A 27874-nucleotide genomic window follows, 5' to 3' on the forward strand; every position below is an offset into this window, starting at 1 on the left:
GGCAAAGTGCCAAATGTGTAAAAGAGCAAAATTAAATTAAACACAATACAAAGGATATTAAAAATAATCGGATCAACCCAGTAAATACAAGAACTAACTAAAATAATCACAATAACAACAATTAAAAGAGGCCGTATGATAAGTAACGTGTTTTCACTAAAATCAGAGATCTGTCGCTCCCTGCTGGCCGACAACCGGAAGCGCTTCTGTTTGAAGTTTCTTTGTTAATAAAGTTTTGTTGACAAAACTTGAAACCAAGATGGCAGCGCGCATACCGCTGTCTGTAAAGATGTCACCCTCAGCCTCAGCGGGCTTCAGGGTCCTTTTAGCTGAACAATATTATTCAGGAAAGCTGCTAAAATCTTTTAAAGAGCTCTACAGACGAGGTGAGGCGTGTTTTTATGTGGTTCTAAACTATTACGGGTGTTTGTCCGGTCCTCTAACTGTAATCTCTGCTTGTAACTAACTAAGTTTTGCTAGTTTATCTTTTCCTTGCGTAAATTAATATTTAAATTAATACAAAATACATCTAAGTTGAAGCGAATTAATGCTTTATAAGTATTGCTATTAGTTATTTTGAACGTTTTTGACTTGTCAGCTGTCACACTTGCTAACCTCTGGTCTTCGCCCACCAGACCAACATTTTCGTAACTTTCTATTTAATGACATTTAAAGCTAATTTCTTTCACAAAAGCGCCAACTTGCCGTTAATACACGTGTTGTTATCGTGTTAAAGGTTACTCGGTGAAAGCCCGGCAGGTGGAGGAGGACAGCGGTGTGAGCGCCGCCGGGTTCAGCGGGCCTCTGGACCACTACAACGGGCTGATCAGAGACGGGACCCTGCGGGAGGACGAGCACCAGAAGGCGGTGCTGCAGACACTGGACCAGCTGCACAAAACCCTGAGAGGATACAGCAACACACCCACATCCATCTTCTCCAAGGTACACAGGAAACATGCACAGGCCTTGTTAGCACCTTAAAACTCTGGGAGCTTCAACCAAACCCCAGAAATCTTAAAAGTTTATCCTGATAACTGCACCACCTTCCAGTTATTTCAGAGTATACTGAATGTAATACATGAAACACTGCGCTCTGTGCAAAATAAAGTAATCTAACCTTACCCACGGTGCACAATAGCATCACAGTGAGTGCAGGGTAACTGTTGCAGTGATTCTCAAACTGTGTGTCTTTGAGTTAGTCATATTTAGTATTAAGTTGGATAATTAACAGCTATAATCATATGTACAGATTCGCCTTGGAATCCTTGTGTGCAAGAATTTTATTTTAATAGCATTGTAGTAATAATCAAAACATATATGCTGTGTTCGTAGCTGGCAGAAACAATGACATTTGTTTCCATAACTCATTTTATACAGCAGCCTACAATAAAACACTAAAATGTTCCTATTGCTTTGCTTGCTAAGTTCAGGATTAGAGAATTCATGTTTTGTGTCTAGTACGGGAAAACATCTATGTGCACGATATTGTTGCTGCTGCTAATATCCCTCTATGTTTACTGTGAAACTGAAAACTGAAACTGTAACAAAACACTTGGCATGAAATATTTTGACTTTAGTAAACAGATCAGACTTTTGCAAACAGTAAAATATCCTTTTTTTTAAATCAACTTTATCATGTTGTTATGTTTTGAGGGCTATAATGCATGACTGGAACAACAGATGAATAGATTTGAGCCTATGTTATTTAAATATTATTACTTTTGTTAGAAAAATATAAATAATAATAACAATTTAGATCTATTCATAAGACATTTAGGTCACTAGCCGTGCATGGTCAGGGCTAACAATACTCTTATTCATTATGTTTTTCTCTAATTTTATGTAGAGAATGTTGTAAATATTGTAATATTGCAGGTTCTTAACATTAACATATACGCTAATGCGGCTAATTTATATTTTATGTAATATTGTTGGGTCTTAACCTTAATATTTATATATTGGTGAATGAAAGGCCTTCACCTAATATTTAATGTGGCCATATAAATTCAAATGATAAATAGTACTGTGTCATTTACTTAAATGTGCTATACTATAACCGTTGACTTAACAAATGTTCAATAAATGTTGGTTAAGTTTGTCTTATAGAGACAAATCCCATCTTGAAGTCTGACTAATTCAAGTTTAACTGATCTGTTTTAACCAGTAAAATATCCAGCTAGAGATAAACGGGTTCACATCCAAAGCAAAAAAATGGTTTATTTTTGTGTTATTACTCATATATGCCACCATTTCTAGTGATCCTCAAGTCGGCCATTAGCTTTTTAATTCACCCACCACCACTCTGTACTATATGTAAATGCATCATTTCAGCGGCATGCCGTTTTTAAGTAAAGCTATCAGTTTACGTCCACAGTGTTACTCTAATCTTCTTACTCAGTCTTATCATTCGTAGGCTTTGTTGAAACAACTCACCCTTCTGCTCTCATACTGTGTGGAAAAGAGGTGTTTAGTTGTGGGTTTTAGGGTTTGACTGCTCTGTTTTTTCCAACATCAGTACCAAGATATTAGTAATCAAGGAGACCAATAACGGATGCTTAGAACCAAATAGTGATATAGAATTCTAGTTAAAATAAAAATCTTGGTGTCAAAGTTCTAAATAAAACAAAAACTTGGTTGAAAAAAAAACTTTTCAACATTTATCCTTAAAGTGTTCACAGATTATCATACACTCACAAAGTTGTGAGTCCTGCATCTGTTTGCATAACTGTAAGACTTAGCTGATATTTAACACATTACAAAAGAAATGTGAAAAAATTCAAATTAATCGTCACTCATTTATCTATTTTAAATCATCCTGATACATATTCAGACACATTTCAAAGAAGATTATTGCTGATTTTTTCCCTCTTTGTTTAATTTTTTTCAGTTTTTTACAAAACCTAAGCCTCCAAAAGGCTACTACATCTTCGGCGACGTTGGTAAGAGAAAACTTTGGATCTCAATATAATTTCTTTCTTGTATTTTACGATTAGATTTGTTCCCAACTCAACCGATCTCTCTTGTCTCAGGCACAGGAAAAACTATGGTGATGGACATGTTTTATTCATACGTGGAGACGGAAAAGAAGAAGAGGGTTCATTTCCATGGTTTTATGCTGGACGTGCATAAAAGTGAGTACGATTCAGAGTGAAGCTGCATTTCAGAGAAGAGCGGAATGAATGATGTTCCATCTTTGGACTTTCTGTGCTTCTAGCAGCCACTTGGGGGCAGATAAGGTAACTGTGGTTGAAAGCACCAATGAATGCATGAATAAATGAGTTTTTTGAAGCATGAAGTGCCTTACATCTGTGAAGTGGGAGGACAAACAAAAATGTCCCTATGTCATCAGAAAATGGGTCTTTAAAAAAATCACTTGAAGCTATACAGTTTCTCTCTGGTCATGTAGCCAGACTTAAACATCTGTTTTTAAAAATAATTTCATATTAGAATGTTTACCTAAATCCTACTGTCAGGAACACGGCTCGGCCAAAGATGAATTAATTTGGGGAAATTTAATCTATTTCAGAGGCAGAATCTCTCTTTCTTCTCATATTCATTCATTCATTCATTCATTCACTATTAATTCAGTTCATTAAATCGCCTGTCAGTGGTCACAAGCAGCCCACTGAATCAGCAGCTCTGTGAACGCTGATTTGCATCCGTGACACTGTGCATCATTGTTGATATTTTGGGGTCTGAAGCCAAAATGTTGAAAATGATCAACAACCTTGAATATTTTTACCACCAGCTTCTGCTGCACTCCACACACAACAGAACAGCAAACCTTTATGCTGTCCAGTACGTTGTGCAGAAGAGCACTGTAAATGATCCAGAAAGAACTTAAGCATGTTGACATATGTTGCATTAGATATTCTCACAAGGCCCTAGTTTCACCACACTGTTGAACACTTTCAGTCACAGTCTGCAGAAAAGTGCAGCGCTGTGGTTGTGAAACGGCGCTTGTCTGTATTTTTTTTTTTTAGTCACCACATCATGGTTTTGTTACAGTTAAGGCAACGCTGTGTTTGCGTGTTGTGTTATGTGTTCACGTCAAGTGCTTTAAATGGGTCTAAAAATACTACTCTGTCGTCTCTCGAGTGCTATTATTTCACAAAGCTGAAGATTCTAAATAAAAAATCGAATTCTCCCTTTAATATTTCCATTGTATTTAAAGCATCTACACACTCTGCACTCTTTGAATCTTTACACCACAAATTTAAAACTATGTACTGTGCCTTTATGTTATGTGGTTGTTTTCCTCTTGTCTTGACCTCCACATCAGTAGTTTCCAGTGTTTGTGTTGATTCATTTGTATTTATACTTACTACAGGATTACAAGTGTAAATGTAGCTTCTTTGAATCTTCAGGGATCCATCGGCTGAAGCAGAGCATGCCGAAGAGGAAAGCAGGCAAAATGGCCAAGTCGTACGACCCCATCGCTCCGGTTGCTGAGGAGATCAGTGAGGAGGCTTGTCTGCTGTGCTTTGATGAGTTTCAGGTAGCTTAAACTATCTTTTAAATCCAGTGTCCTGTTGTTGTGGTTTACCTGCAGCTGATTTATTTCTGATGCACGTTTCAGGTCACTGATATCGCCGACGCCATGATTCTCAAGCAGCTTTTTGAGAATCTGTTTCAGAACGGAGTTGTAGTTGTAGCCACTTCTAATCGTCCCCCTGAAGGTAGGCGTTGTAATACGCTTACATCTGCATAATATGGCATGTTTCAAACGTCTTTGGTCTATATAAAATTTTAAAAAACACACACACTGCTTTTGTGAAAAGTTTGAAGCACAAAATAAATGTTGGAAGTCAGTATGTGGGAATGTATTCATACACCGATCAGCCACAACACTGAAACTACTGATTGAGAGCTTAAGTAAATAACAGATCATCTTAAGAAGTGGTGAGATATACAAGGCAGCAAACACACTCTCAGTTCTTGCATTCGATGTGTTGGAAGTGGGAAAATTGGGCACCCTATGGATCAGAGAAACTCTGACAAGAACCAAACTGTGATGGAGGAACAACTGAGTCAGAGCATCAACAACAGCAGGTGTTGTGGGATGTTCCTGATATGCAGTAGTTATTAAAAGTGGTCAGAAGAAGGACAACCTGTGAATCAGGGTCAGTGATGTGTGTAGTGATTGAAGAGCACAAATAGCAGAAAACCTCAACGCTGCTGTGACAGAAAGGTGTCAGAACACGTAGTGCGGCACAGTTTGCTCTAAATGAGGCTGTGTAGCTGCAGAGCGGTCAGAGTGTCCATGCTGACGCCTCCCACCACTGAAAACACCTACAATGGGCAGGTGAGCGTCAGAACTGGACGGTGGAGGGATACAAGGAGGAGACCTTGTCTGTAGGGCTGGACCCGAATAGCCGACTATTCGTTCGCTGTGCTGGAATTGGGATATCAATGTAATGTAGACAGCAGCTCCTATTAACTGAGGAAGAGGTGGCAGTAAAATGCTCTGTGGGAAGAAGGTGAAGTTGCAAAGGCAGCGTGCTGCTGTCAGCAATGATGTGCAAGGAAACTTTGAGTCGTTGTTGTTGTGCGTTGACACATACCTAAATATCTTTGCAAAACACTTGCACCCCTTCCTGGCAGCATTGTTGTACTTGATGGCCTGTTTCAGTAGAATAATGCTCCCTGCCACACTGCAAACATTGTCCAGGGATGGTTTGAGGAACAAAGAGTTCAAACTGTTGCCTCAACGTTCCCCAGTTCTCAGTCGAGCGTTTGTGGGATGTGCTGGAAAAACAAGTACCATCCGTGCAGGACTTAAAGCATCTGCTGCTAATTTCTTGGTGCCTGAAACCACAAGAGGTCTGTGGTGTTCAGGCCTCGATGGGTCAGAACTGTTTTGGTTGAAGAAGACGACCTACACAACATCAGGCAGCGAATTTAAATATTGTGGCTGATCGATAACATAAAAACAGAGTGGATTTAGTTTGATTTGAAATGAAACATATACCTATCGTATGACCTGACAGATGGCATTGTATGTCTGTAAAAGGAAATATTCATGCATCTTTTTCATCATATTAATAAAGCGTACACATTTTTGACATCCTTTTTGTGGTATCCCTAATTTCTAACGAAGAGAACGTTTATTTCACCTGTTGTTAAATAAGACATTTCAGAATGGAATAGTCCCTCAGCTGTTTCTGTTCTTTCTGCCATATTGAATTTATGCTTTTTAATACTTTTTATTATTCTATTGCCACCATTTGTATTTTCTTGCACCTTAACTTTGTTCTTCTACCGGCGTGATTTGCAACTTATTTTTCTTACTTGCAATAAGTTTGAGCTACTGGATATTTAGAATTTCCTAAAGGGGATGAATGAAGTATCTATCTATGTATCCTCAGAATCTGTCAAAAGTCGGGACATGTTAAAGTTTTTAAAGCCGGTGCACTTTTATAGATTTAACAGAAGATCTACAGCCAACGTGAGAAATCTTTTTTGTCATCTTTCCTCAGATTTGTATAAAAACGGGCTGCAGAGAGTCAACTTTGTGCCTTTTATTGCGGTGCTGCAGGTAAGAGAGTAAAATGTTACAATAATATTATCCTCTCCTGCTGCTTTGTGTGGTGAGCACAATAAAATATCTGTGAACTGTTTCTCTCCTGCAGAAATACTGCCAAACTCTTCGCCTGGATTCGGGGATCGACTACCGCAAACAGAACAGACCCTCAGCTGGAAAACTCTACTTCCTGTAAGAAACGCTTGTCGTAAAAACAAACCGTTTCCTACCTGCTCAGGTTTTCTCTCTGTAATGTTTCCCTGTGACATTTATCGTAGCTCCAGCGAGCCTGACGTAGAAGCGACTCTGGATAAGATGTTTGATGAGCTGGCTTTCAAACAGAATGACAGTAAGTGGACGTTCAAATGACATTGTTCTTAACCGATGTGGGATGTTGTTGACATTTTATCTGCTTTGCTGCAGAAATATCACTCTTCCATATCATTAAAATACTTTTTTTCCTCCCCCTACAGTAACACGACCAAGAGTTCTGAATGTTAACAACAGGAAGGTGCGTCTGAACAAAGCGTGTGGGACCATCGCAGACTGTACGTTTGAGGAGCTGTGTGACAGAGTGAGTCTCACTAGTTTGGTTTTATTTTAATATATAAATTGTGAGCCCTGTGATAGACTGGTGACCTGTCCAGGGTGTCTCCTGCCTTCGACCTAAGTCAGCTGGGATAGACTCCAGCCCTGCCGCAACCCTAGTGAGGATTAAGTGGTGTATAGATAATGGATGGATGGATGTAAATTGAGCTCCGATTATTTGGTCTGTCAGTGGTCATGCAATTTAAAAAATGTACTGGTTTGTCACATTGTTTTATGACACAAATCAGTTGTTTCATTCAGTCATCAACAAGTTCTAATTGTATTAAATATCTTAGGGGTCGACTGATGTGTTTTTTTCAGCACCAGTATCGATAATCACTCATTAAATTGACCATAAACCGATACAGATTTGCAGTAAACATGAAACTCTTGGTGTCAGAATTGAGAATAACACAAACTCCAACACAAAAATTAGTTAAAATGCGTTAGTTTATTATCGTTTTACATAAGTTTAATTTAAAGAGAGCTATTTAACATTTATCCTTTAGTGTTGATAACTGAGAGAGGCGAGCACATCGGAGGCCAAAGTAGTGCTTTTTTTTGGCCTTTTTGCCTTTATTTGACAGGACAGTAGAGAGCGAGACAGGAAAGTGGGGAGAAGAATGAGGGAAGGACCTGCAGCAAATGGCCCTGGGCTGGATTCGAACCCATGGCCGCTGCATCGGGAACTACAGCCCCAGTACATGGGTCACCAGCTTAACCAGTTGAACTATAGCAGCGGCCCAAGTAGCACATTTTTGAATGAATTTGTTTTTATTAGAAATCTGCAGAAAATATATAAAGACAGCCATAATTGTGAAATGCTGAATAGCGGATCTGATCTCAAATATCGGCCAAGGATGTCTCCTCTCAAACGCTGAAATCAAACTTCTGCTTTTATTAGTTTTCCCAAGAAGTGTTTAAAATTGTCCACATGTAAAATAATTTCTACTTGCTGCTGATGTAATTCTGCTCATAAAGCCCCAGTAAAGATATAATCTGACGTTACCTGTTCCAGTTTTCACTGATTTACCATCGGATCACATTAATCCAGACTCACCGTGTTTCATTTTATACACCTTTTCAATTTCAGTTACATTTTATTTATATCAAATCAACTTTATATATATGGTTCGTTTAACCTGAGTTGACCCAAGAGCTGCACATGTTTGCAGATAGGCAGCAAAAAATGATGTGCAGTCAATATATACAAATATAATAGTAAAATAAATGTATAGACACAGTATAAAACTGGTAAAAATCAATTAGTAAAACTAAATGAAATAGTATGAAATATTAAAAAAGGAAAAAGAGGATATCATGGTGTAAGATCAATTACTAAAATAGAAATAAATATGCAATATTAGGACCACTGAGTGAAGCCAAAAGCCCCTGAAAATGTCTTTCTTTGGGTTTTTCTTTAAAACATCAACGGAGGAGAAGCATTTGATTGAAAGGAGAAGTCTGTTGTAAAGCTCTGGATATATACACCACCAGCTGATCTCAGGGGGATTTACATTAGTCAGGGCAAGACTTTGGAATATTTTAGAGAAACCCTGCAGTTCCTCCTTCAGAAAGCACCACAGAGGGCAGAAAACATCTCTTTTAACAGGAAGAAACGCTGCACAGGTTGGTGAAGCCAGTTACTGCAGATCAGAAACATGCAGCTTTACAGGCAGAGATACCTGCAAAAAGAAAACCGTTTTCTTTGCATTTCAGCCTATTTAGTGTCTTTTAAACTGGTAGAAACTCAACCACTGACTCTCTTGTGACTCTGTTGGGGCTGAAGCAAATTAAAAAATGAGTGGACAAATTAATAAAGCCACAGTTTTCTTGCAAACAGGCGTTTTTTTTTGTGCTTTGATTAAAAGAGTGTTAAAATGGAGATGCGACAACTTAATCCAGTGTGGAGCCGTGGGAAGTTACGCTTTTTGATGAATGTGTTTGAATATACATGTCTCAGCCTTTAGGAGCCAGCGACTACCTGGAGATGTCTCGGCTCTTTGACACCATCTTCATTCGACACATTCCTCTGCTGACGCTGAACAAGAAAACTCAGGCGCGGCGCCTCATAACACTCGTGGATGCTCTCTACGACCACAAGGTACGCACCGCACCCGTTTGCATGCCGACACCGAAGCCCCGAACTTTAGATCTGTCAAAGAGGATTCAACAATAAATCCTCTTGTTTCAGGTTCGGGTGGTGATTCTTGCAGATCACCCGCTGGAGGACATTTTCGTACACGACGGGGATCACGGTCACGATGAGAGCCACGTTCTGATGGACGATCTGGGCCTGAAAAGGGTAAAAGCCTCTTTTCACAGCGGAACCAGTTTTACGTGTTGGGTTCAGCTCTTTCAGCCGTAAAAGTTAGCCGTTAAAGCACACAGCTGAAAGTAAGTCAGCAAACTATTTATGTCTGCGCTGTAAAAATCATCACAACTAACACTTCAGTCTCAACGTTATAATAAAGTCGGACTATAAATCAAGTAGAAACAAGGTTCTCTGTGCATCTTGTAGTAAAATACAGGTGGAACAGGTGCTTCTCAGCTCTGGAAAGCTGTAAAATCAGTCAAAGCATAACGTCTGCCACAAGTGCACAATCCTTTAAATGCATTACTTTAATAATAGAATATAATCTGTAAGTTTTAAACTATTTTTTGATGAATAATTAATTAATTGTGGGATACATAGGTGAGATTATGTAAAATGATTTATGTATTAATCGTGTTTTTTGGTGTGAGGAAGAGAACAGGGGAAGGTTGCATTTCACTGCATTTGAAAGCACAACTTTTACTTTTTTCATGCACGCGGTGCTGGAAAGTTTTTGCAAACACATGTAGTTGCGTGACACAGATCACGTTAGCAGCTGCTAAATGGACTGAGATTGGTTAGTTTAGGGTGTAAACGTCTGGATGTTTGCGTTTCCTTCAACATCTATTTGACATTTAATGGCACGAATCAAACTGTGTGGCTTATGTTAGTTGATTATTGTTTTTTTTAAGCATTAAGAAGTCACTTTTTTAACCCCCTCAGATTTTAGAATTTAGTCTAGACTTCTGCATAAATATGATCTGAAACAATATCGGATTTGCACACACGTCTTTAAAATGGATAAAAAGAACTTAAATAAACAAAAGAGACAAAAATAATACACGTCCTGATTCATTTATTGAGGAATCTGATGTCATGTTGCATATCTGTGAGTGGTAAACGTAGACATACTTCCAGTATGTGGTGTGAACGCCTTGTGCAGCAGTAACTTCCCATCAGCTCTGTGTATCTGCATCATTTTGGTCTAAACAGTCATTTAGCAAACTGCAGAAGGACAGAAATGAGTAGTATGAGAGCATGCAGTAGCTTTCTCTGCATTAGTGTTGTTCAGTGTCCTCCTGATAGATTCATAAACATTAACATCAGCTTATAGGAGACAGTTTGTTACTTTGTGACCCTGCAGACTGTTCATGTCTCACTCTTGAAGAAATATTATTACAATCTGTGAAGTCCAAACTCTTTCGAGGCGGTTTTGTGATCTTTTCCAACAACTCTTCGTTTATGCCATGAAACGCTTCCACAAACGTGTTGTGAAGATCGGACTTTGATCGATTGCTGTTCTTTGAATAAAACAGGACTCACTCCTGATTGTCATCCCATTGATTGAAAACTCCTCATTCTGATCTCACCTTTTAATCAGCCGCTGATACTGGAGGTTCACACGCCTTTGCTACTCAAAGATAAACAACAATGGATCATATTCTTTAAGAAATAGTTTGATAAATATAAATTATGATCTGCTTTTAAGACTTGTGTGAAACTCTGATAATGTCATAGGTCATGTTTGTGCAGAAAAATATGACGATAAAGTCAACTTTAATTAACGTATTGGTTCATAAAATTGTGTTTCAGTTTCCCTAAATTGTCCACAAAATTGTGTTTAATCTTTTAATATTTTTTTAGGATAGTCTGCTTAATATGTAATAAACAGATAAAAACATAACTTACATCAAATACCATTTTCTTCTCACTAATAAATGAATTGCTTTGACCTCACAGGTACTTTATTTACTTGAATTTTCAAGGATTTAGTTGCCAGTTGCTCAGATACAACAGAACAAGAGCATCGGTGTTGATCTCAGTCAAGTATGTGTGCAAAAAGAATAATAATAACTTAAAAAATAAATACAATAGAAAGTATGAGAGACTCAGCTGTTGTAATTTTAACAATATGTGCATTTTTAGGAGCAAATTCTGAATCTAGGTAAAGTTAAGTTGTTACAGCCGATGGGTCATTTGTTCTCAATTAAAAATCAGTTTTTGAGTTTGTGGCATCTTGTGTGTGTGTACCTGAAACACTGATACGAGTTTGTGTTTCATTTAAAACAACAGATTTAAAATGAAAACACTTCCACACACTGATGATGAGCTGCTGCATTCCCTTTGGTTGCATCATTGTCTGTTGTCTCTCTGACTAATAAATGATAAATGAAAAGTTCTTTCTTCAGTCTGGGAATTTGAAATTGACTAAATGTCAAAGCGTAAAACGTGTGAAATGTACGAGAGCCTCTAAACCCGAGTGAGATAAAGGGAGAGTCAGTGTGAAGATAAAAGGTTTGACATGATCTTAGATGTGTTTGGTGCTCTTTGTGTGTTTACAACCGACTGTGATCCTTTGATTTGTTCTTTTTATACCATAAAGAATTTTAACGTTTCCATCGTTTCACAGGAAGAGGCCAGCAGTCTGTCCATCTTCAGCGGAGAGGAGGAAAAATTTGCCTTCCAGAGGACAGTTTCTCGACTCACAGAGATGCAAACAGAAGAGTATTGGTTGGAGGGCGACAGAAGCACAAAATCGCAGGTGTAACATTTGTTAAACAGCCTCCGTCCTCCATAAACTGCACTCCTCTCTGCCAAAAACAGCCCAGACTGAACACTACTCCTACTCACCTTATCCAGCACGAACCCAGCGGGGCTGCTCCACAGAGCCTCGTGTGCAAACGTTGTACAGAGAATATTTATTGCTGTCTTGGGTGCTTTTATCATTTTAATGCACTTTATGGATCAATCTTAAGCTGGACTTTGGGGTGTCATGTTTGCTTTTGTGTCATATTGAGGTCCAACTTTTATTTTATTTTATTTTTTTTAATCTGGGGGAAATCAACTGGACGACTTTTGGAAAACCAGAAGGACTTTTATGAAGATTTAAGGGACGTTTTAATCTGATCTCTTTTGAGATACGCAGCGGTTTTAAAAAAATATATTGTATTTGTAAATGAAGTGAACACAATTATAAATACAGTGGCAGCAGATGAGAGTTTATTTGAGCTGTAACATCTGACTACATTCATCGCTTTTTATCATTTAACTGATAAAAAGCAACCATAAAACACATTTATTACGTTTTCCTGTGAGATACTTTTGTGTATTTGTCTCTGCAAATGAAACATTTCAGGTGTCAGTGTTGGTTGATGTTTAGCTTGATGCATATTTACATGAACCTTGTCTTTATTTAAACACACTAATGCACGCAGGCTTACGAAAACAAAGACCGCACTGTGTGGGAAGTGAAAGTGAGAAAAAAAAAAAAAAAACTTTCAGAGTTTACCCCCTGTACAAACAAACGTGTTACAGGTACAAACAGACAGTTGGTGGTGTTTCATTTTGTGGAGTCTGTGGTTGTGTTTTTTTTTTTTTTTTTCTCTTTCTTGCAAAAAAAACAACTAAATCTCAAGTCAAAGCTGTTTCAGATCAGTGGAGATGATTTACTTCAGCCGAGAGTTGCATCAGATAAGATCATGTTCTTTAACTGGCAAAATCAACAGTCAGTGAGGTTAACGAAACAATATTCCTGTTTAGGTTTAATGCACACATGGAAACAAAAAATAAATAAATCACAAGTGGCTTGTAAAACGAGTCGCTACAGATATTCAGTTTGGTTGCACTGAGTCACTTTTATGAGTTTATACCAGAAATTGAAAACCTTTAAAATCAGTACAATCTACATTTAGACATTTCCTGTGATATAATTCATATTTTAACTCATTGGCACACTTCTGGTTTGGCAATCTGGATGAAATGAACAGTTTTGTGATGTTGATGTGCGTCATATCAATCATAAAACAAAAGAGTTAAACTGTGTGCAGTGCAATAATCCACCATCATGTCTTATGTCACACTCATTGTGTTAGTTTTCATTCTCAGCTCATTTGAAACGAGATTGTTTTGAAATGATCATATGACATGATTTCATCTAAATGAAAGTCAATATGTGTGATATTTAAATCACGTCTTAGCGGGTTGCTAACATTTTAAAAAGTATCAGTGCTTCTGCTTTCACATAAAAGTTTTGAATACATTTCCTACAATGTGTCCTCTACTTATTATTGTTAGCATCTGATCCAGGTCAGTTTCTTTGTGTAAATACGTTTATTATTATCTGTGATGCAGAAAAGCCCTTTTGCACCAAAAACTGAGGTCACATTCAATCCTGCAGACACTCGAAACCTGTGAAGAACCGTCTCCTTTCTTTTTCTTTTTCTATGTTAATTTAACCACTACATTATATTTCCTGTAAATGTTATCCCTCTAAACGCTGCTTCTAGCCTTCTTCTCACTGCTGCTATGAAAGTAGAGAAGCCTGATGCAAAATCTGCTTTTCAGCTGTTATTTACTTTTGTATTTTTGCAGAAATGTAGGTCTTTAATGTAAAAAAAAAAAAAAAGCTTGAAAACCTACGTGATGGGGGCTTTGTTTGCAGCCGTAAAAGCAAAGCTCTTCGGGTCACTAAAACCACACAATTACCATAAAGAACACGAAGGAAATGAACTTTCAATGGTACGTAGAGCCCCGGTTTCAGATAGGAAAGTGACGTGTTTAGAAACTGCACCTCAGAATGACAGCAACCGCCTTCTGTGACTAGTAGTGGATTTTAGTTTTTTGTTTATATTTAGACAGAGATGTAGTTTTGTATTGAAGACAAGAATATTGCACATTTAAAGCTACCAAAATTTAAAGGCATGTTTTTGAGTGAGGCTTTTGAAAGTGTAAAAGTGATTTTATGTCCACTAATGAATGAATGCATCCTTTATAAGAATTGTACTCCTAAGCAACATGGGGAGGATTTAAATCAACCTTTGAGGGATAAAATTAACACTTCTATCTATCTATCTATCTATCTATCTATCTATCTATCTATCTATCTATCTATCTATCTATCTATCTATCTATCTATCTATCTATCTATCTATCAGATTTTACTTGGATCTTGTTCTGGACTTTTGGAATCTTTTGGACCCCAGGCCATTTGATTTAGGTGACAGGTATTGTTTTTTTTTTTTTTAATTTTTGAAGATTTTTTTTTTAAATATAAAAAGAGGGACATTTGTCGTGCATTTAGAACCAAAAAATATGTCAATTTATTTTTAAAAAATTATTTAAAATAGTATAAATTCTATAATAAATACCGACAAATATTTTGCACACATTCTTTCCAATGAACCCCCAAATAGCTTCTATGTGTGGCAACATGAACGTCCTGAAGAGGGTTAAAGTGCTTTACAGAGCAAAAAAAAAAGTAAATTAAAAATAAATTGAAAATTAAAAATAAATTAAAAAAAACAAAAACAATCCCTTCCTAAAGATAGATAAAAAAAGACACATGTATAAATAAATAGAAAATACACTTAAAAACCATTTTTAGTAATAATAATAACAAAAAATAAGAATTCAAATAAATATTAAAATATATCTATCATTATATATAATTAATAGAAATGACTAACAGTAGAATATATTTGCTAGATTTTATTTTGAGGTGTCTCGTGATAAATGTGACCTCAGTATTTGTGGAATCCTGGTTTGTTTTTTGTATTTTTTTCAGGTAAATATTGGAGATGCTGCTTCATTTATGTCACATCTCAGTCAGCAGCTCCAGCCCTCGGTGTGTTTTCGAGGCTCCAGTGGAGACATTAGAGGTGATGTCACTGCTGAGCGGACATCTCCACACTGTCGCTTTAATTTCTGCTCCGTCCAGGGGGCAGGATCGTGTTTTTTCTTTCTCTCTCTCTCTCTCTCTCTCTCTCTCCTTCTCTCTCCTCCTTCTCCTGGACTCGGATCGTTTGCGCCAACCGCAGCAGCAGCAGATTGAATGAAGCGTCTTTGCAGGCTGCTGCTGGCCACACGGAGGACACCGTGCTGGCTCGTCCAAGATGCCACAGACGCGCAGCCACAACGCATCAGTGGGTTTTTTTTTCTCTCTCTCTCTCTCCAGCTCCTAACTGGGCGGATTCGAGCCTCGCCGCGTTTCTCCGGCAGCGGTGAAGGAGCTGCGGGGCCTTGAGTAGCCTCTCTCTCCGCCTCGATGCGATCTGGACGCGGCGGCGCACAGCTCGGGCGGCTGGCGGCTCCGTGCACGGCCGATTAGGAAGAACTCGGTGGGGCGAAGAAAGGAAACGGTCAAGATGGCAGCTGTGTGATGAAGCTGATGTGGAGGCATTAGAGGTAGTTTTCTTTTTTTCCCCCTTTTTTTCTCTCTTCTTTCCCAGCGTGTTTCCTTTTGTCATGCTGGATCGCGGTGCAGGACGCGGGCGCTTGTGAAGGAACGCCGTCTGGATTCCTCCAAGACTCGGACTCTTGGCTGCTGCACATTTCGCGGAGGAAAAAAAAAGGAGAACATTTATTTTTTGCAATGCACGTTTAAGCAGGGTGTGGGCTGTGCACGACAAAAGGCAATGTTTTGTTAATGCTGGTCAGCCCCGCTGCGGATAGACGCCTTGCAGGAGGACAGACAGACAGACGGACACGTGCTGAGCGGAGCGCAGGACATTTGCATACCGTGCATAGTAAATAAACTGTCCCTGAATCCTGCACACAACATTGATGGAATGCGACCCGAGTGATTTTATAACCCTTTGTGCAGCGACCGAGATATTGCGATTAACATGGCTGAGGCGGCGCGTAACGGGGACGAGCCTCCCTCCAACGTGGAGATAGATCCGGATTTCGAGCCCCAGAAGCGGCCGCGCTCCTGCACTTGGCCGCTGCCCCGACCGGAGTCTGGTGCGGGCAAACCCGGGGCGAATGACACTGACGTAATCCCCGAAGAGGAGGATGATGAGGAGGGTGGGAGCTCCGGGAGCGGCGCCGCTCAGAAAGCCAGCGGTGCCATCAAGCCCCGGGAGCCGAGCAGCAGCAGCAGCCTCAGCTCCGTCTCCCAGCCGGTGGAGGTCCAGCGCGGCCCCCGCAAGGAGGAGGCCGGAGACGGCTCGCCTTCCTCGGCGCAAACCCCCCCTGCAGCCCTGGGCGGCTCTGCCTCCCAGCAGCTGAGGAAGTCCTCCGCCCGCAGGAATGCCTGGGGCAACTACTCCTATGCAGACCTCATTACCCAAGCCATCGAGAGCTCCCCCGAGAAAAGGCTGACCTTGTCCCAAATCTATGACTGGATGGTGAGGTCTGTGCCATATTTCAAGGACAAAGGCGACAGCAACAGCTCTGCTGGCTGGAAGGTGAGCAGTGACATGCTGGTGATGCTGTCATCACAACAAAGAGCCACACTGTGGTCATGTAAAGACACACAATGCACACAGCTATTGTTGATGTAGACATGGAGGAGGTGGCTGCAAGCACAACTTATCATATGCAGCACTTACAGGAGGATTTGAGGTGATATTTTTAGCTCCAGATAGATAGACACTTTATTTGGGAAATTCAAGGTACCCACTGGCTCACACGTTATATTTAAGATAGAAAAGGAAACCACAGACAAAGGAACGTGCAATGAACATGCTGGTTAAAGAAAAAGCAATAAGCTGCCAAAGATGATGCCATCTTATGAGGCATGTTTGGGTGACGGTGCAGGGGATCAAGGGAATGTGTGGCTGCCTGCTGCTGTACAATAATACATAACCCAGGCTGCTGTCAAAACATTGGAGTATGCTTGTGATAATGTGCATCAAATTACACGCGCCGTTGCATCTAAAAATTTCCGGGGCGCACACAAATCCACAGAGGTAGCAGGTATGACAGTCACCAACGGGCAATGCAAAGTTAATTTCACTTTCAGACAAACTGCTCACACTGCAGCACAGCGGGCTTCTTACGAGCTCCACCAGGGCCCTGCTTCTGTTTGATTTTCAGGATTAGTTCGGCCTGGACCAAACCAATTCATCTGTCATGGAATCAAGTCTGATGAAAGCTTTGAGCTTTGCAGGATTTAGATGAGGAAGAGGAGGGTGTGTGTGTGTGTGTGTGTGTGTTGGGGGGGTGTAGGTTTGTAATCCTGCACAACTGTGTGGATGTACAATGCAGGCTGATTCCAGGAAGCGTCTTCTTGAATAAATCACAGTGACGCTCAAGACTGTGCTTTTTAATTCATCCCTGTGATGCTGATGGGAATGTAAAAAATATACGAGCAACAAACTGATGCTAATAACTGATTAATCTGGCACCAGACCAGCTGCTTAGTTAATGCTTCAGATTAGTGGCGGTCACTTTTCATTCATGTTTGGATGCTCATTTGCCACCAGATGCATTCGGTGGCTTGCGGACGGAAGGAGAAGGGTTAATGTTTGAGGCTTTCACATGTGCTGACATCAGCATTTCCTGGGAGATGCTTTGTAGCTGTGTGACATTCAGCAATCAGCTTAAAGGTTGGTCATCTGCAAGAGGTGCTGTGTGCAAAAAAAATGTCCACAGTGTGTGAATCCAGACCCGGTCACACCTGAGGCTTCAGCAGACCTGCAACAGCTCCAGACTCTCTGCTTTGTCTGCAGGTTGAGTTTTCATCATCCAGACTGAGGCATCCAGCTTCTGTATTGTGGATGGGATGACCACCACCACCACTACCAGCCAGCAGCTCTTCCCTTCACTGTGTCGCCACACTGTCTTTTTCATGTGGCCCGGGCACAAGAATCAATCAGCTGACTATAAATTATGTAGGTCAATGTGTAGCAGTGTGTGTGAGAGAAGCTCAGTGTTTCTCTTTGGATCTGGCTCCGGCTAAACTGGCGTCGCTCCAGTCGCCGCTCAGAACGAGGCTTTGCTCAAAGGGTGCTGCAGCACTGCTGTGGCTGCGTGGGGGAGGGGAAGGCAGGAGTTTGCTCTTTGTGATTTATCTTTAAATGCAGCGCGGCTCATACTGTACGTACCTGTGCAGCTGGTTCCGCATGCGTTTACGTGCATTGGTTGTTTGAGCTGCTGCAGAAATGTTTACACATGCAGACTGGATATCTTACCTCCAACCATAACAACATCCTTTATCAGATGCATGCAGGAGGTGGGAAGCTTCTAATATTCAGTCTTTAGGGACTGAATTTAATGCTTGGATCATGTTGGAGGTTCTATGATGCAACACTACAGCCTCAAAGATGACCCCAGACGTGAATCCTCTCAGCCAAAAGTGTCACAAAGGTTTATTTATTTATTGCAGGGCTGCTGTATTGGATTGCATTAGACTGAGCAGGACAGGTGTTGTTATTGTGTTTTCTGTGTGCATGGGATGTCCAACAGGTTGCAATATTTGTCTCGGCCTTGTTGACAAGTGTGATATTGGATATTGTGGACTGAGGCGACTCTTGGTAAATACAACTGCGAACATTGTGTTTTCCTTTTTTTATTAGTTAGAACTAGTTGCTGATGAGATTTGGATGGAAATAGAGATGCGTCGGTCCCTCCTGTTTCATATGTGTCAGGTTCTTTGTCGATGTTATCATGAATTTCACCATTTTTGCTATGTTTAAGTTGGATATGTGCAACCACGATGGGCCACCAGCCTAATTTTTGCACCACAGTGTCTTTGTTTTATTTATGGCAATGAGATCCATGCAGGGAAATGGCTTTTATAGGCAGTTACTCAACATTAGCAGACACAATGAGGGTAGGTATGTTTTAAAAAGTATGTATTCGGAGAGGAAAAAGACCAAATATAACAAAGTTTCATGATTTTAATCCATATACGCTCATATGTGTCAACAAAACAACCAAATGCAAATCCAGAGGACTTGGATCACAAAGTGTTAAGTGGACCATGCCAAAGCACCCATGGTTCTTTTATTACATGGTGTACCTGAGCAAACGCCAACACAGCCCAAAGCCCGAGTGAAATCGAGGGTGAAAGTTAATCAGAAGATGTTTTAATTTGCAGCGTGACTGAAGCCTAAATCCACAATTTGGTCTGATTTGAATAGTGGGGAGAAAAAACAGGGAATTTGGTTTATTTATAGAGCACATTTACAATGACAATTATTGGCCAAATTGCTTTGCAGAGAAGCTGAAATGCCATCAGATAATTAAAATGCAATTTGTTCGCACATTTCACGGCGCACAAACAGCAGCACGGCCTCCGATAGCTGTGTATTGATGCCGAATCTAAAACATGGGAGCGCTGGCAAAGGGGTGCTAAAAGCCTCAGCCTCAAGTCTCAGCCATATTTATAACGTGGGAGTCGTGACCTGATGCTTACCTCTGTGGATGCCTTAAGTCACGACAGCAGCAGAGGCTGTCAGTTGGGGCTCGGAGGTTTGTGCTCTGCATGCAGGCAAAGCTAAATTTACCTCCTTTTTGTAGAAATGTCTAAACTATTCATATAGGCAGTGGTTTTTATAGAGATTTGTGGACATTATCAGGCACATTTAAAAAAGATTTAGCTGTTTTTAGCCATGAAACTCCCGTATATTTGTCTTAAAAATCCTATAAAAAACATCCATATCCTGTCCAGTCACAGGTGCTGGCAAAATAAAGGAAATCAAAAGCAAACACCGTCTGCACACTCGGAGACGCTTCCCCCTGTGTGTTTTATTAACACCTGCACTGCTGTGACATTTGGAGCGCTCTCTTCGTCTTCTTGGCGCTCTTCATCAAACAATCAGAGATTTATCTGCTTCTAATTATCAGCTCAGCCCTCCGGTTATAAACACAGCTAATGGAAATGGACACATTCCAGCTGACGAGGAAATGTGCAGGATTTGGTGGAAGCCACATGGGAGTCAGATGAGTTCGAGGATAAGCGGTGAGGTGTATTTTTCTTATTGTCAGCAAATCCCATAGAAAAACATAATTATATAAATTATTCCGACGTGCCACAGACCTCTATTGTTGTGCAAAATCTCTGTGCAGTTGCATTTTTCTGCGCTGTTGGTTTATTACCATAAATGTGATCATAGTACTTTATTTTAATACAGTTTCACACATACGCTCCGGCTGCTCTGAATACAAAGTGCCACATATTAATCCACAGTTGAAAATAGTTCCCAGCAAATGCAGCTTTTCCTTCTGTTTGAGTAATGCTGCTTAAAATTTCAGTGTGCAGGACTTTTATGAAAGTCCTGAGGCTTTTACCATAAGTTACGTATATTTTATGTGACCAGTTTTTAAAGGAATAGTTTGGCATTTAGGGAAATTCATATTTGCTTTCTTGCTTACAGTCAGATTAAAAGATTGATGCCAGTCTCATGTCAGTAATAGTAGAGCCTAACTGATGCTGGATTCTTGGGGCTAATAGCAATTTTTGGCAGTAAAAAATTCCAACATCAATGTTGAATCCAATTGTATTGTAAATGTGTTATTTATATTAAAAAGGGAAATTGATAGGGTCAGTGTTTACTAACTTTCAAGCAATATGTTTTACAAAATAGTTAGCAACTTAGCGTTAAGTCACCATTTGACTCCGCACCACTGTCTGCTCAGCTGTGATGCATACTCTGCTACATGTGTTGCGGACGGTGTTGTTAATAGCCTCTGCTGTGTAAACCTGTGATGACACCATTTCGAAGTTACCCCCTTTTTCTAAATTTGGCAAACGCAAGATTTTGAAGTCGAGCATATTGGATAACGTATGAAATACCAGTATGTGTTTGACATGAAGACAAGATAGAAGTGGGTCTACCAGTATGTCTGTCAGGCTCCAATAAATATGAAGCTACACCTAGCACCCAGCTAGCTTAGCATAGCTTAAAGACCTGAAACGGAGGTAGCGGCTAGCCTCACTCTGTCCAAAGGTAATGAAATCTACCGTTAAGCTCAATATACCTCTGTAATCTGTGATATTGCTTTTGTTCAATTTCTTTATAAACCAAAGGAGAAAAACAACATGTTATGAACAAGCATTGCAGTTCCTTCAATTTCCACTTGAGGCAGACTCAAAAAGTGAGTCCACCCCAGTTGACCCCCATGTTAAAATGCTCAGCTTTACAGCAGAAATCAACACGTTTTGCAGCCTGATGCAAAACGGTTTTGGTCTCTGTAGCTAGTTTTTCCCGTTCATGACAGCTGCACGGCGGTGAATATTTGTTTCGCCGGCCCATTTAAATTGCATTGAGGCTTAAAGGTACGCATAATTAACAGACGGCCGCTGTCATAGGCTCAGCTCTACTCACGCTTCGACGCTTTGCTCATTTTTGGATTAGCCGGGTGTTAGGAGGAAGTCAGGCGCTGCCAAGATGGTGACGTCCGACGCCACCAGACTGAGCTTCAGAACGGTTCTTGGGGAATCTTGGTGACGTCATGGAGGGTTCGTCTATCTTTATGTACAATCTATGGTAAAAGATGGAGATGAGCTAGTTGTTTCCTCTGTTTATGGTCTTAGCGTTAAGCTAACTGGCTTAATATTCACCGTACGGCCATGAAAGCAACGAGTAAGCATCAGTCCAATTGTTTATATGAAGATTTGCGACTCCAGTAAGGCCGGTGTTGGGAAGTTGGAAACTATTATATGGACTAGCGCACTCTTGATTTTGATCTATTTATAGGATTTGTTGGAATTGTTTCCAACAATATCCTTTTAAAGTCACTGATTAAATCAAGCCAGACAATCATTGCTGCATTGTGACTGAGCCATGAATGTTTCCAGCTAACCTAATGTGGGCGGATCAGACGGAAAACAGCAGCAAGGTGGCCGCAAGTCATATTTCCCCGATTCCCATGCGCTTTGTTGTTTTAGGAGATGAAAGTGTTTGCTTGTTGACCTAATCCTTTAATTGGCTTGAAGCGAGGGCTTTGCTGGAAGTTTGATGTCAGCGGGTCATTCCATTGACTCAAAGCATTCGGAGGGAAAAACTGAGGCCACTCACTTGTTTCTGATCTCCCAGTCATCACAAAGCCGGAGACGAACCTCCTCCACAGCTGCCGGACCCATATTCTGCTGCAGTTTGTACGTTTGAGCCCGTTTGATTAGTTTAATCTTCGGAGAGATGGATTTAAACGGGACCTCGGTTTACTCAAGTTAATTCAAGCTTAAGAGAATTATGCCGTACCCTCTCCCAGTGAAGTCGGCCTTTGGTTTTACAGAGATCAGTGCAGAGTTTCTCCTTCTGCTGCTGAAGTGTGACAGGCTGGTTGTGCAGGCTCCAGCTGTTTAATTTCGTACATGGTTGGGAACATCTCCAGGGAAATCCTGTAGACCTTTCTGAGCAGCCAGAAATAGGTCACAGTGTGAGGTGCTAAGAAGAAGCGTCTCTTAGAAGACACTGCAGTGTTACAGTGGTTCACAGTGCAATAAAAATCTTCAATTGTCTGTTTGGGGAGCAAGGATGCAACACTGGATGTTGTGCATTGCCTGTTTTTAATCTTTATTTTCTGCATTTAGAGGAACAAAAAATTTCTGATCACAATCTGTCTCATGTCAACATTTATCACAGCAGCCAAGTAGAGCCCTGGGGTGGATGTTTATATGATTGTGGGTCAACATATGTGGTGTTTTTCAAAACCAGTATTGATATCAGTTATTGCTGATCAAGTTGACAGATGTACATTTAGAGTAAATATGAAAATCTTGGTGTCAAATTTGAAAGAACCAAAACCCCAACACAAAACACTGTTGAAATGCTTTTGTTTCCTTACATATATTAATTAAAAGAACGTTTTTATTCTTTATTCTTCAGTGTTGGTAGACTGTTGCTCATGATGCACAACCACAGAGTACTGTGGGCGAAACATTACTTGAGAAGTGGTGACTACAGATCCAGAGACGTGGCTGGATCAGAGCCAAAGCAGGACATTTTTAAACTTCTGAACCCCGACCAGTTTCTGTGGGTTGTTTTATTTATTTTTTTTAGCTTCCGTCACATTTTTAGTCACTGTGGGCTAATATTTCACTGCAATATAAAGTCCTAGTCATGGCAACATTTCTCAAAATGCCCAAATGTGTTACTAATCATGGAAGAAAATGATAGATTTACTTACCATAGATATTTAACAACTTACAATTTTTAATTTGTTTCCATACTTGTCTCCTCTCTGCTCTGTATAAACACAGCCTGCAGTTCAACCCAGGTCAGTTGACAAAAAGTCCCAGAATTTTTTGTCATGGAACTGTTGGTTGCACCTGAGTCATCAACGGCTTCACGGTTGCGTCAAGGAGTGCAGAATTTTTTGATTTTTGCAGAATGTGGTTACTATAAACAATTTATTTTTGGCAGATGTTTAAAGGAGAGTAAAGTAAATTTGGTTACGTTTTCTGATGGAACAGCATGTTACAGATTTATAGTTCGAGGATCATCAGAAACTTGAAAATCTGACAATTCATCCTGTTTTTACAGTTTCTGGCTCTGATAGATAATATGATTTTGCTTTTGTTTTTTTCCACTGGGGCTCAGAGGGTTAAACTTATTTACTTTGAAATGAGCTGAAATAATGTTATTGATAATAGAAAAAATGTGGAATATACGATTCAATAATTGCTCAACCGCTATTATTAATCCCCACCAGTGTGCAGACTCAGTTTGTCCATTTAAACTTTATTATCCACAGTTCGTATGGGGTCACATCCACTTTAGTTTACCTCAGTTACAGGAGTTAAGTCTGGCCCTTGTGGGACTGTGTTGCAACGATGCCATCATGCTCCCAGACCTCAGCAATTAAAATGAGTCCCAGGTTGTTAAAGTAATCCATTTTTATCCTTTAAAGGTGTTCTTAGTTTAGTATCGAACTACAGTAACTGCTTAAACAGATGCTGTAGAAACCCACGCTCTGACTTCTAGTCTCCAGTATCAGTGAACTTCCAAGATCCTACATTTCTCATCATGTCGTCAGCAGCTTCTTTTCATTAGACTCCCATTGCCTGGTAGACAGCCACATATTTCAGAGGCTTTTTGCCTAAATAGCTGTAGTCTCGAAGTCCACGCTCCAAAACCACCAAAAAACTTATACAAGTGATTTACGATTGAGTAGTTTTCCTCTGGGCTAATAAAATAACTCAAAATCACTCACTTGTGTAACATGTAAAATCTGTGTAATTCCACTTTAAGCTTGTTGTGTAACACTAGCCATATTTTATAAGGCTACGGAAATCATGTTTGACACATTTTTTAATTGTTTTCATCCTTTTTTATTGCAGAATTCCATCCGACACAATCTGTCCCTCCATAGTCGTTTTGTGAAAGTCCAGAATGAAGGAACAGGGAAGAGCTCCTGGTGGATGGTCAACCCAGAAGGCGGGAAAGGAGGCAAGGCTCCCCGACGACGGGCTGTTTCGATGGATAACAGTAAGTACATCAAAGGAGCCCGAGGACGAGCCACCAAGAAGAAGGCCTCACTGCAGGCTGCTCAAGACGGCAGCTCCGAGAGCTCGTCCAGCCTCTCCAAGTGGACGGGAAGTCCCACCTCCCGCAGCAGCGACGAGCTGGACGCCTGGACAGACTTCCGCTCCCGGACCAATTCCAACGCCAGCACACTCAGCGGTCGTCTGTCCCCGATCCTGGCTAACCTGGAGCTGGACGAGGTGCCCGACGACGACTCGCCCCTCTCCCCGATGCTGTACTCCAGCCCCAGCAGCATGTCTCCATCCACGGGCCCCACAGGACTCTCCGACCTGGCAGGTACCATGAACCTCAACGACGGGCTCTCCGACAACCTGATGGATGATCTTTTAGACAATATCAGCCTGACGGCATCCCAGCAACCTCCTCCTGGAGAGGAAGACAATGGCGCCAACGGTCAGGGGAGCTCTGTGTTTACCTTCAGCTGCTCGGGAAGCAGCCTGGGAAGCCCCTCCGGCAGCTACGGGCCGAACCCTCTTTTCAGCCCTCCGTCCATCACGAGCCTGCGGCAGTCGCCCATGCAGACCATCCAGGAGAACAAGCAGACCACCTTCTCCTGCATCTCGCACTTCGGCGAGCACCAGACGCTGCAGGATCTGCTCAGCCTGGACTCCCACAGCCACAGCAACGTCATGCTCACCCAGTCCGACCCGCTGATGTCGCAGGCCAGCACCGCCATCGCCCTGCAGAACTCCCGTCGAAACGCCATGCTGCTCCGCAAAGACCACATGCTGGTGAACCACACCGGCGCGGGTCAGGCCCAAAGCTCTTCAGTGCCTGGTTGGCAAGCTGGCTTGTCGACCTCCGACAACGACGCCGGCCACCCCGACGCCAAGCAGCTGAAGTCTCCCAGTAAGAACGCCTCTATGCAGCTCAGCCAGGACCGCTTTCCCGCCGATCTGGACCTCGACGTGTTCAACGGCAGCCTGGAGTGCGACATGGACTCCATCATCCGCAACGAACTGATGGACGCAGATTGCCTGGACCTCAGCTTCGACTCTCGCCTCACCTCCACCCAGAACGCCAACAGGAATTCAGGAAGTTTCTCCAGCTCCAAACAGACGTCCCCCCAGAGCTGGGTGCCAAGCTGAGAAGCTGTCAGCATGAGTCAAAACTAGAAGTGGGGAAAATGTAAATTGGGGTTCATTGTCCTGCATTGTGCAACTAGAGGGAAGAACGTATGTAAAAGTGTATTTATGTAGTATTTTTTTCCCCATTATTTTCAATGTCAGGCATTAATTTCGGTACTGTATTGGTGTCTTCGCAGTGGAGAGAAACTCATTCTTTCAAAGGACCAATGCCTGGACGGTGTGACCAACAGTAGTGACTGGAAATGAAAGTGCAGGACATTGTGTTAAAACGTATACGGAAAGCATCAACTCGTGTTAGTCTCAGGGAATCACTCACATCACAAAGTGATACATGAAACTGAAGATGAATCTCACCCTGCTTTCTCACCTCTTTCACACCCTTTCATATCTAAAAACCAACATTTTTTGCCAAACCAGCTGTCGGCCTGTTGTTTGCCGACAGCCTGTTTACAGAAAAAGCTGCAGAGAATGTTACACTATCACGCTCGAGCGGTGGATACTTGACAAGCTTTTTTTTCTTTTTTTAGGTTCCTTTAAGAGCCGTAGCCTAAATGGACTAAAAAAAAAAAAAAAACTGTTAATGAAAAGCTTTCCCCCCCTCCCATTGATGCACCAAGTCACCAAATATCAATCTTGTAGAGGTTAATATGTTATCAAGATGTGAACTGATCTACATTGTGTGGTTTTTGTATGTAATGTTTTTGTTTTTTTGTTTTTTTTTTTAAAAAGAAAGCAGATTTTACCCTGTGATTTTAGTGACATTACTGTGAATTCTGTTCCTTCTGAAGCGGTGCATTACTGAAGTATTGATAATAAGATGTTTCTGCTGCAGATCCCTTTTCACCTCCCCGCCCTCCCTCTTCCCTCTTACTGCACTGTTGGAAGTACTGCTCTGTATACAGAATTTAAGGACATGATTTAGTTCTAGTCGACACCATTTTACATTAGCAAACACTTAGGAGTGTTTGGATTAAATTAACCACACTTGCTGAAGCCACAGCACTCGATTACCACGTTTTTGGCGTTAATTTGGAGGCGTTCTTGGTGCTATAAATACGAAGATAGCGGGGAGTGGCTGCAGATGGAGCAGCGTCAGTAGCCTCTCCTTTGTTATCAGCACTATAGCAGGTGCTGGGGGAAGAAAAAAAAAAAAAAGGTGTTTCCAACCCTGTGGGAGGAGGAGGGTATGTAGTATCTTAGAGCCAGTATTTTAAATATTGCCAAATTTTTTCTGCATTTAAATAAGTGGAAACAAGAGGATATACAGTACATAGATATTAGGAACCAGTGCTATAAGGGCAAAAAGAAAAAATGAAAAAAGAATCTACATCAGCACAGTTTTGTAGGAACAGCAGGATGAATTATTTTACGTTTACGTTTTTAACAGCCGGAAGCAGATTAAGGACATTTTTGTCCACTTGACCTTGACTATTGTCAAAGTCACATATTTGATTTATTTATTTCTTTTCCTCCTATTGCAATACTTCTCGTTGCCCTCCATGTATAGAGCTGTACAAAAGCACTTTTATTTGGTTGTCTGTCCAAATTAACCTACATTTGACCGCCTCAGTTGATCATCGATCGGGACGAATGCCAAATGGTCCCTGAAATTCTGTGTACCATCAGAGTTAGTGGGGAAATCTAAATGTGTCCAGTTTAACAGTTTAAATACTGAATCCCATTGGCTTACGTTTTGATTTTCCAAAATAAATTCTGCACCCTGGTGCTTCCGAATGAAATTTTCGTTGCTTCTTTTACGATGATTTAAAACATTATTTTTCTCTATTATTTCTGAGTCAAACTCACTGCCAATAATCCTGCATTTCATTTCTTCCTATTGCTCCTACAAAAACAAAAGAGACATCAAGTTGCCAGTTGTAATTCCAATCCTTCTCTTGGTTCTATCACAGATGGTGCATGTAAATAAAGCTTAAAGAACGACTGAAAACCTGGAGGTATTTGATGTACGTTTTTTATTTTATTTTTTTATTATTTCTGTCCCTGGAGGAATTGCTCAGCTGCAGACTTGACTCTGCAGGCACCGTGGAGGTGATTTGCTATTGGATAATCACATCACAAGCTAAGAGCCAATCATACGCTGTATCCAAGAAGAATGGACCAGCTGAGATTAAGTTGAGGTTATTTG

The 27874-nt window shown here is 40.9% G+C and overlaps 2 protein-coding genes across 2 annotated transcripts; both read left to right on the top strand.

Annotated features, from left to right (window-relative positions):
* Positions 1-259: 259 nt before the first annotated feature.
* afg1la (AFG1 like ATPase a) lies at positions 260-13474 on the top strand. Its single transcript, XM_008291234.1, has 13 exons — positions 260-386; positions 737-942; positions 2888-2939; positions 3030-3131; positions 4368-4498; positions 4580-4679; positions 6480-6538; positions 6633-6715; positions 6802-6872; positions 6997-7097; positions 9075-9215; positions 9306-9416; positions 11836-13474. Exons 1-13 carry the CDS (start codon positions 260-262, stop codon positions 11971-11973), a joined length of 1422 nt encoding a protein of 473 aa, XP_008289456.1. The 3' UTR covers positions 11974-13474.
* A 2550-nt stretch (positions 13475-16024) lies between these two features.
* Positions 16025-27676, top strand: foxo3a (forkhead box O3A). Its single transcript, XM_008291236.1, has 2 exons — positions 16025-16612; positions 24436-27676. Exons 1-2 carry the CDS (start codon positions 16049-16051, stop codon positions 25726-25728), a joined length of 1857 nt encoding a protein of 618 aa, XP_008289458.1. The 5' UTR covers positions 16025-16048; the 3' UTR covers positions 25729-27676.
* The last annotated feature ends 198 nt before the right edge of the window (positions 27677-27874 follow it).

This window comes from Stegastes partitus, unplaced genomic scaffold (genome assembly GCF_000690725.1).
Source record: "Stegastes partitus isolate 25-593 unplaced genomic scaffold, Stegastes_partitus-1.0.2 Scaffold727, whole genome shotgun sequence".
In the NCBI taxonomy this organism is placed as follows: Eukaryota; Metazoa; Chordata; class Actinopteri; family Pomacentridae; genus Stegastes; species Stegastes partitus.

What these genes read in the sequence shown, in the direction of transcription:
- afg1la (XM_008291234.1), top strand. Translation starts at nt 260, where the DNA reads ATGGCAGCGCGCATACCGCTGTCTGTAAAGATGTCACCCTCAGCCTCA. An exon ending in TTCTAATCGTCCCCCTGAAG is followed by an intron (nt 4,680 to 6,479) that starts GTAGGCGTTGTA and finishes ATCTTTCCTCAG; the next exon opens with ATTTGTATAAAAACGGGCTG. An exon ending in ACGATCTGGGCCTGAAAAGG is followed by an intron (nt 9,417 to 11,835) that starts GTAAAAGCCTCT and finishes ATCGTTTCACAG; the next exon opens with GAAGAGGCCAGCAGTCTGTC.
- foxo3a (XM_008291236.1), top strand. Translation starts at nt 16,049, where the DNA reads ATGGCTGAGGCGGCGCGTAACGGGGACGAGCCTCCCTCCAACGTGGAG. An exon ending in ACAGCTCTGCTGGCTGGAAG is followed by an intron (nt 16,613 to 24,435) that starts GTGAGCAGTGAC and finishes TTTTTATTGCAG; the next exon opens with AATTCCATCCGACACAATCT.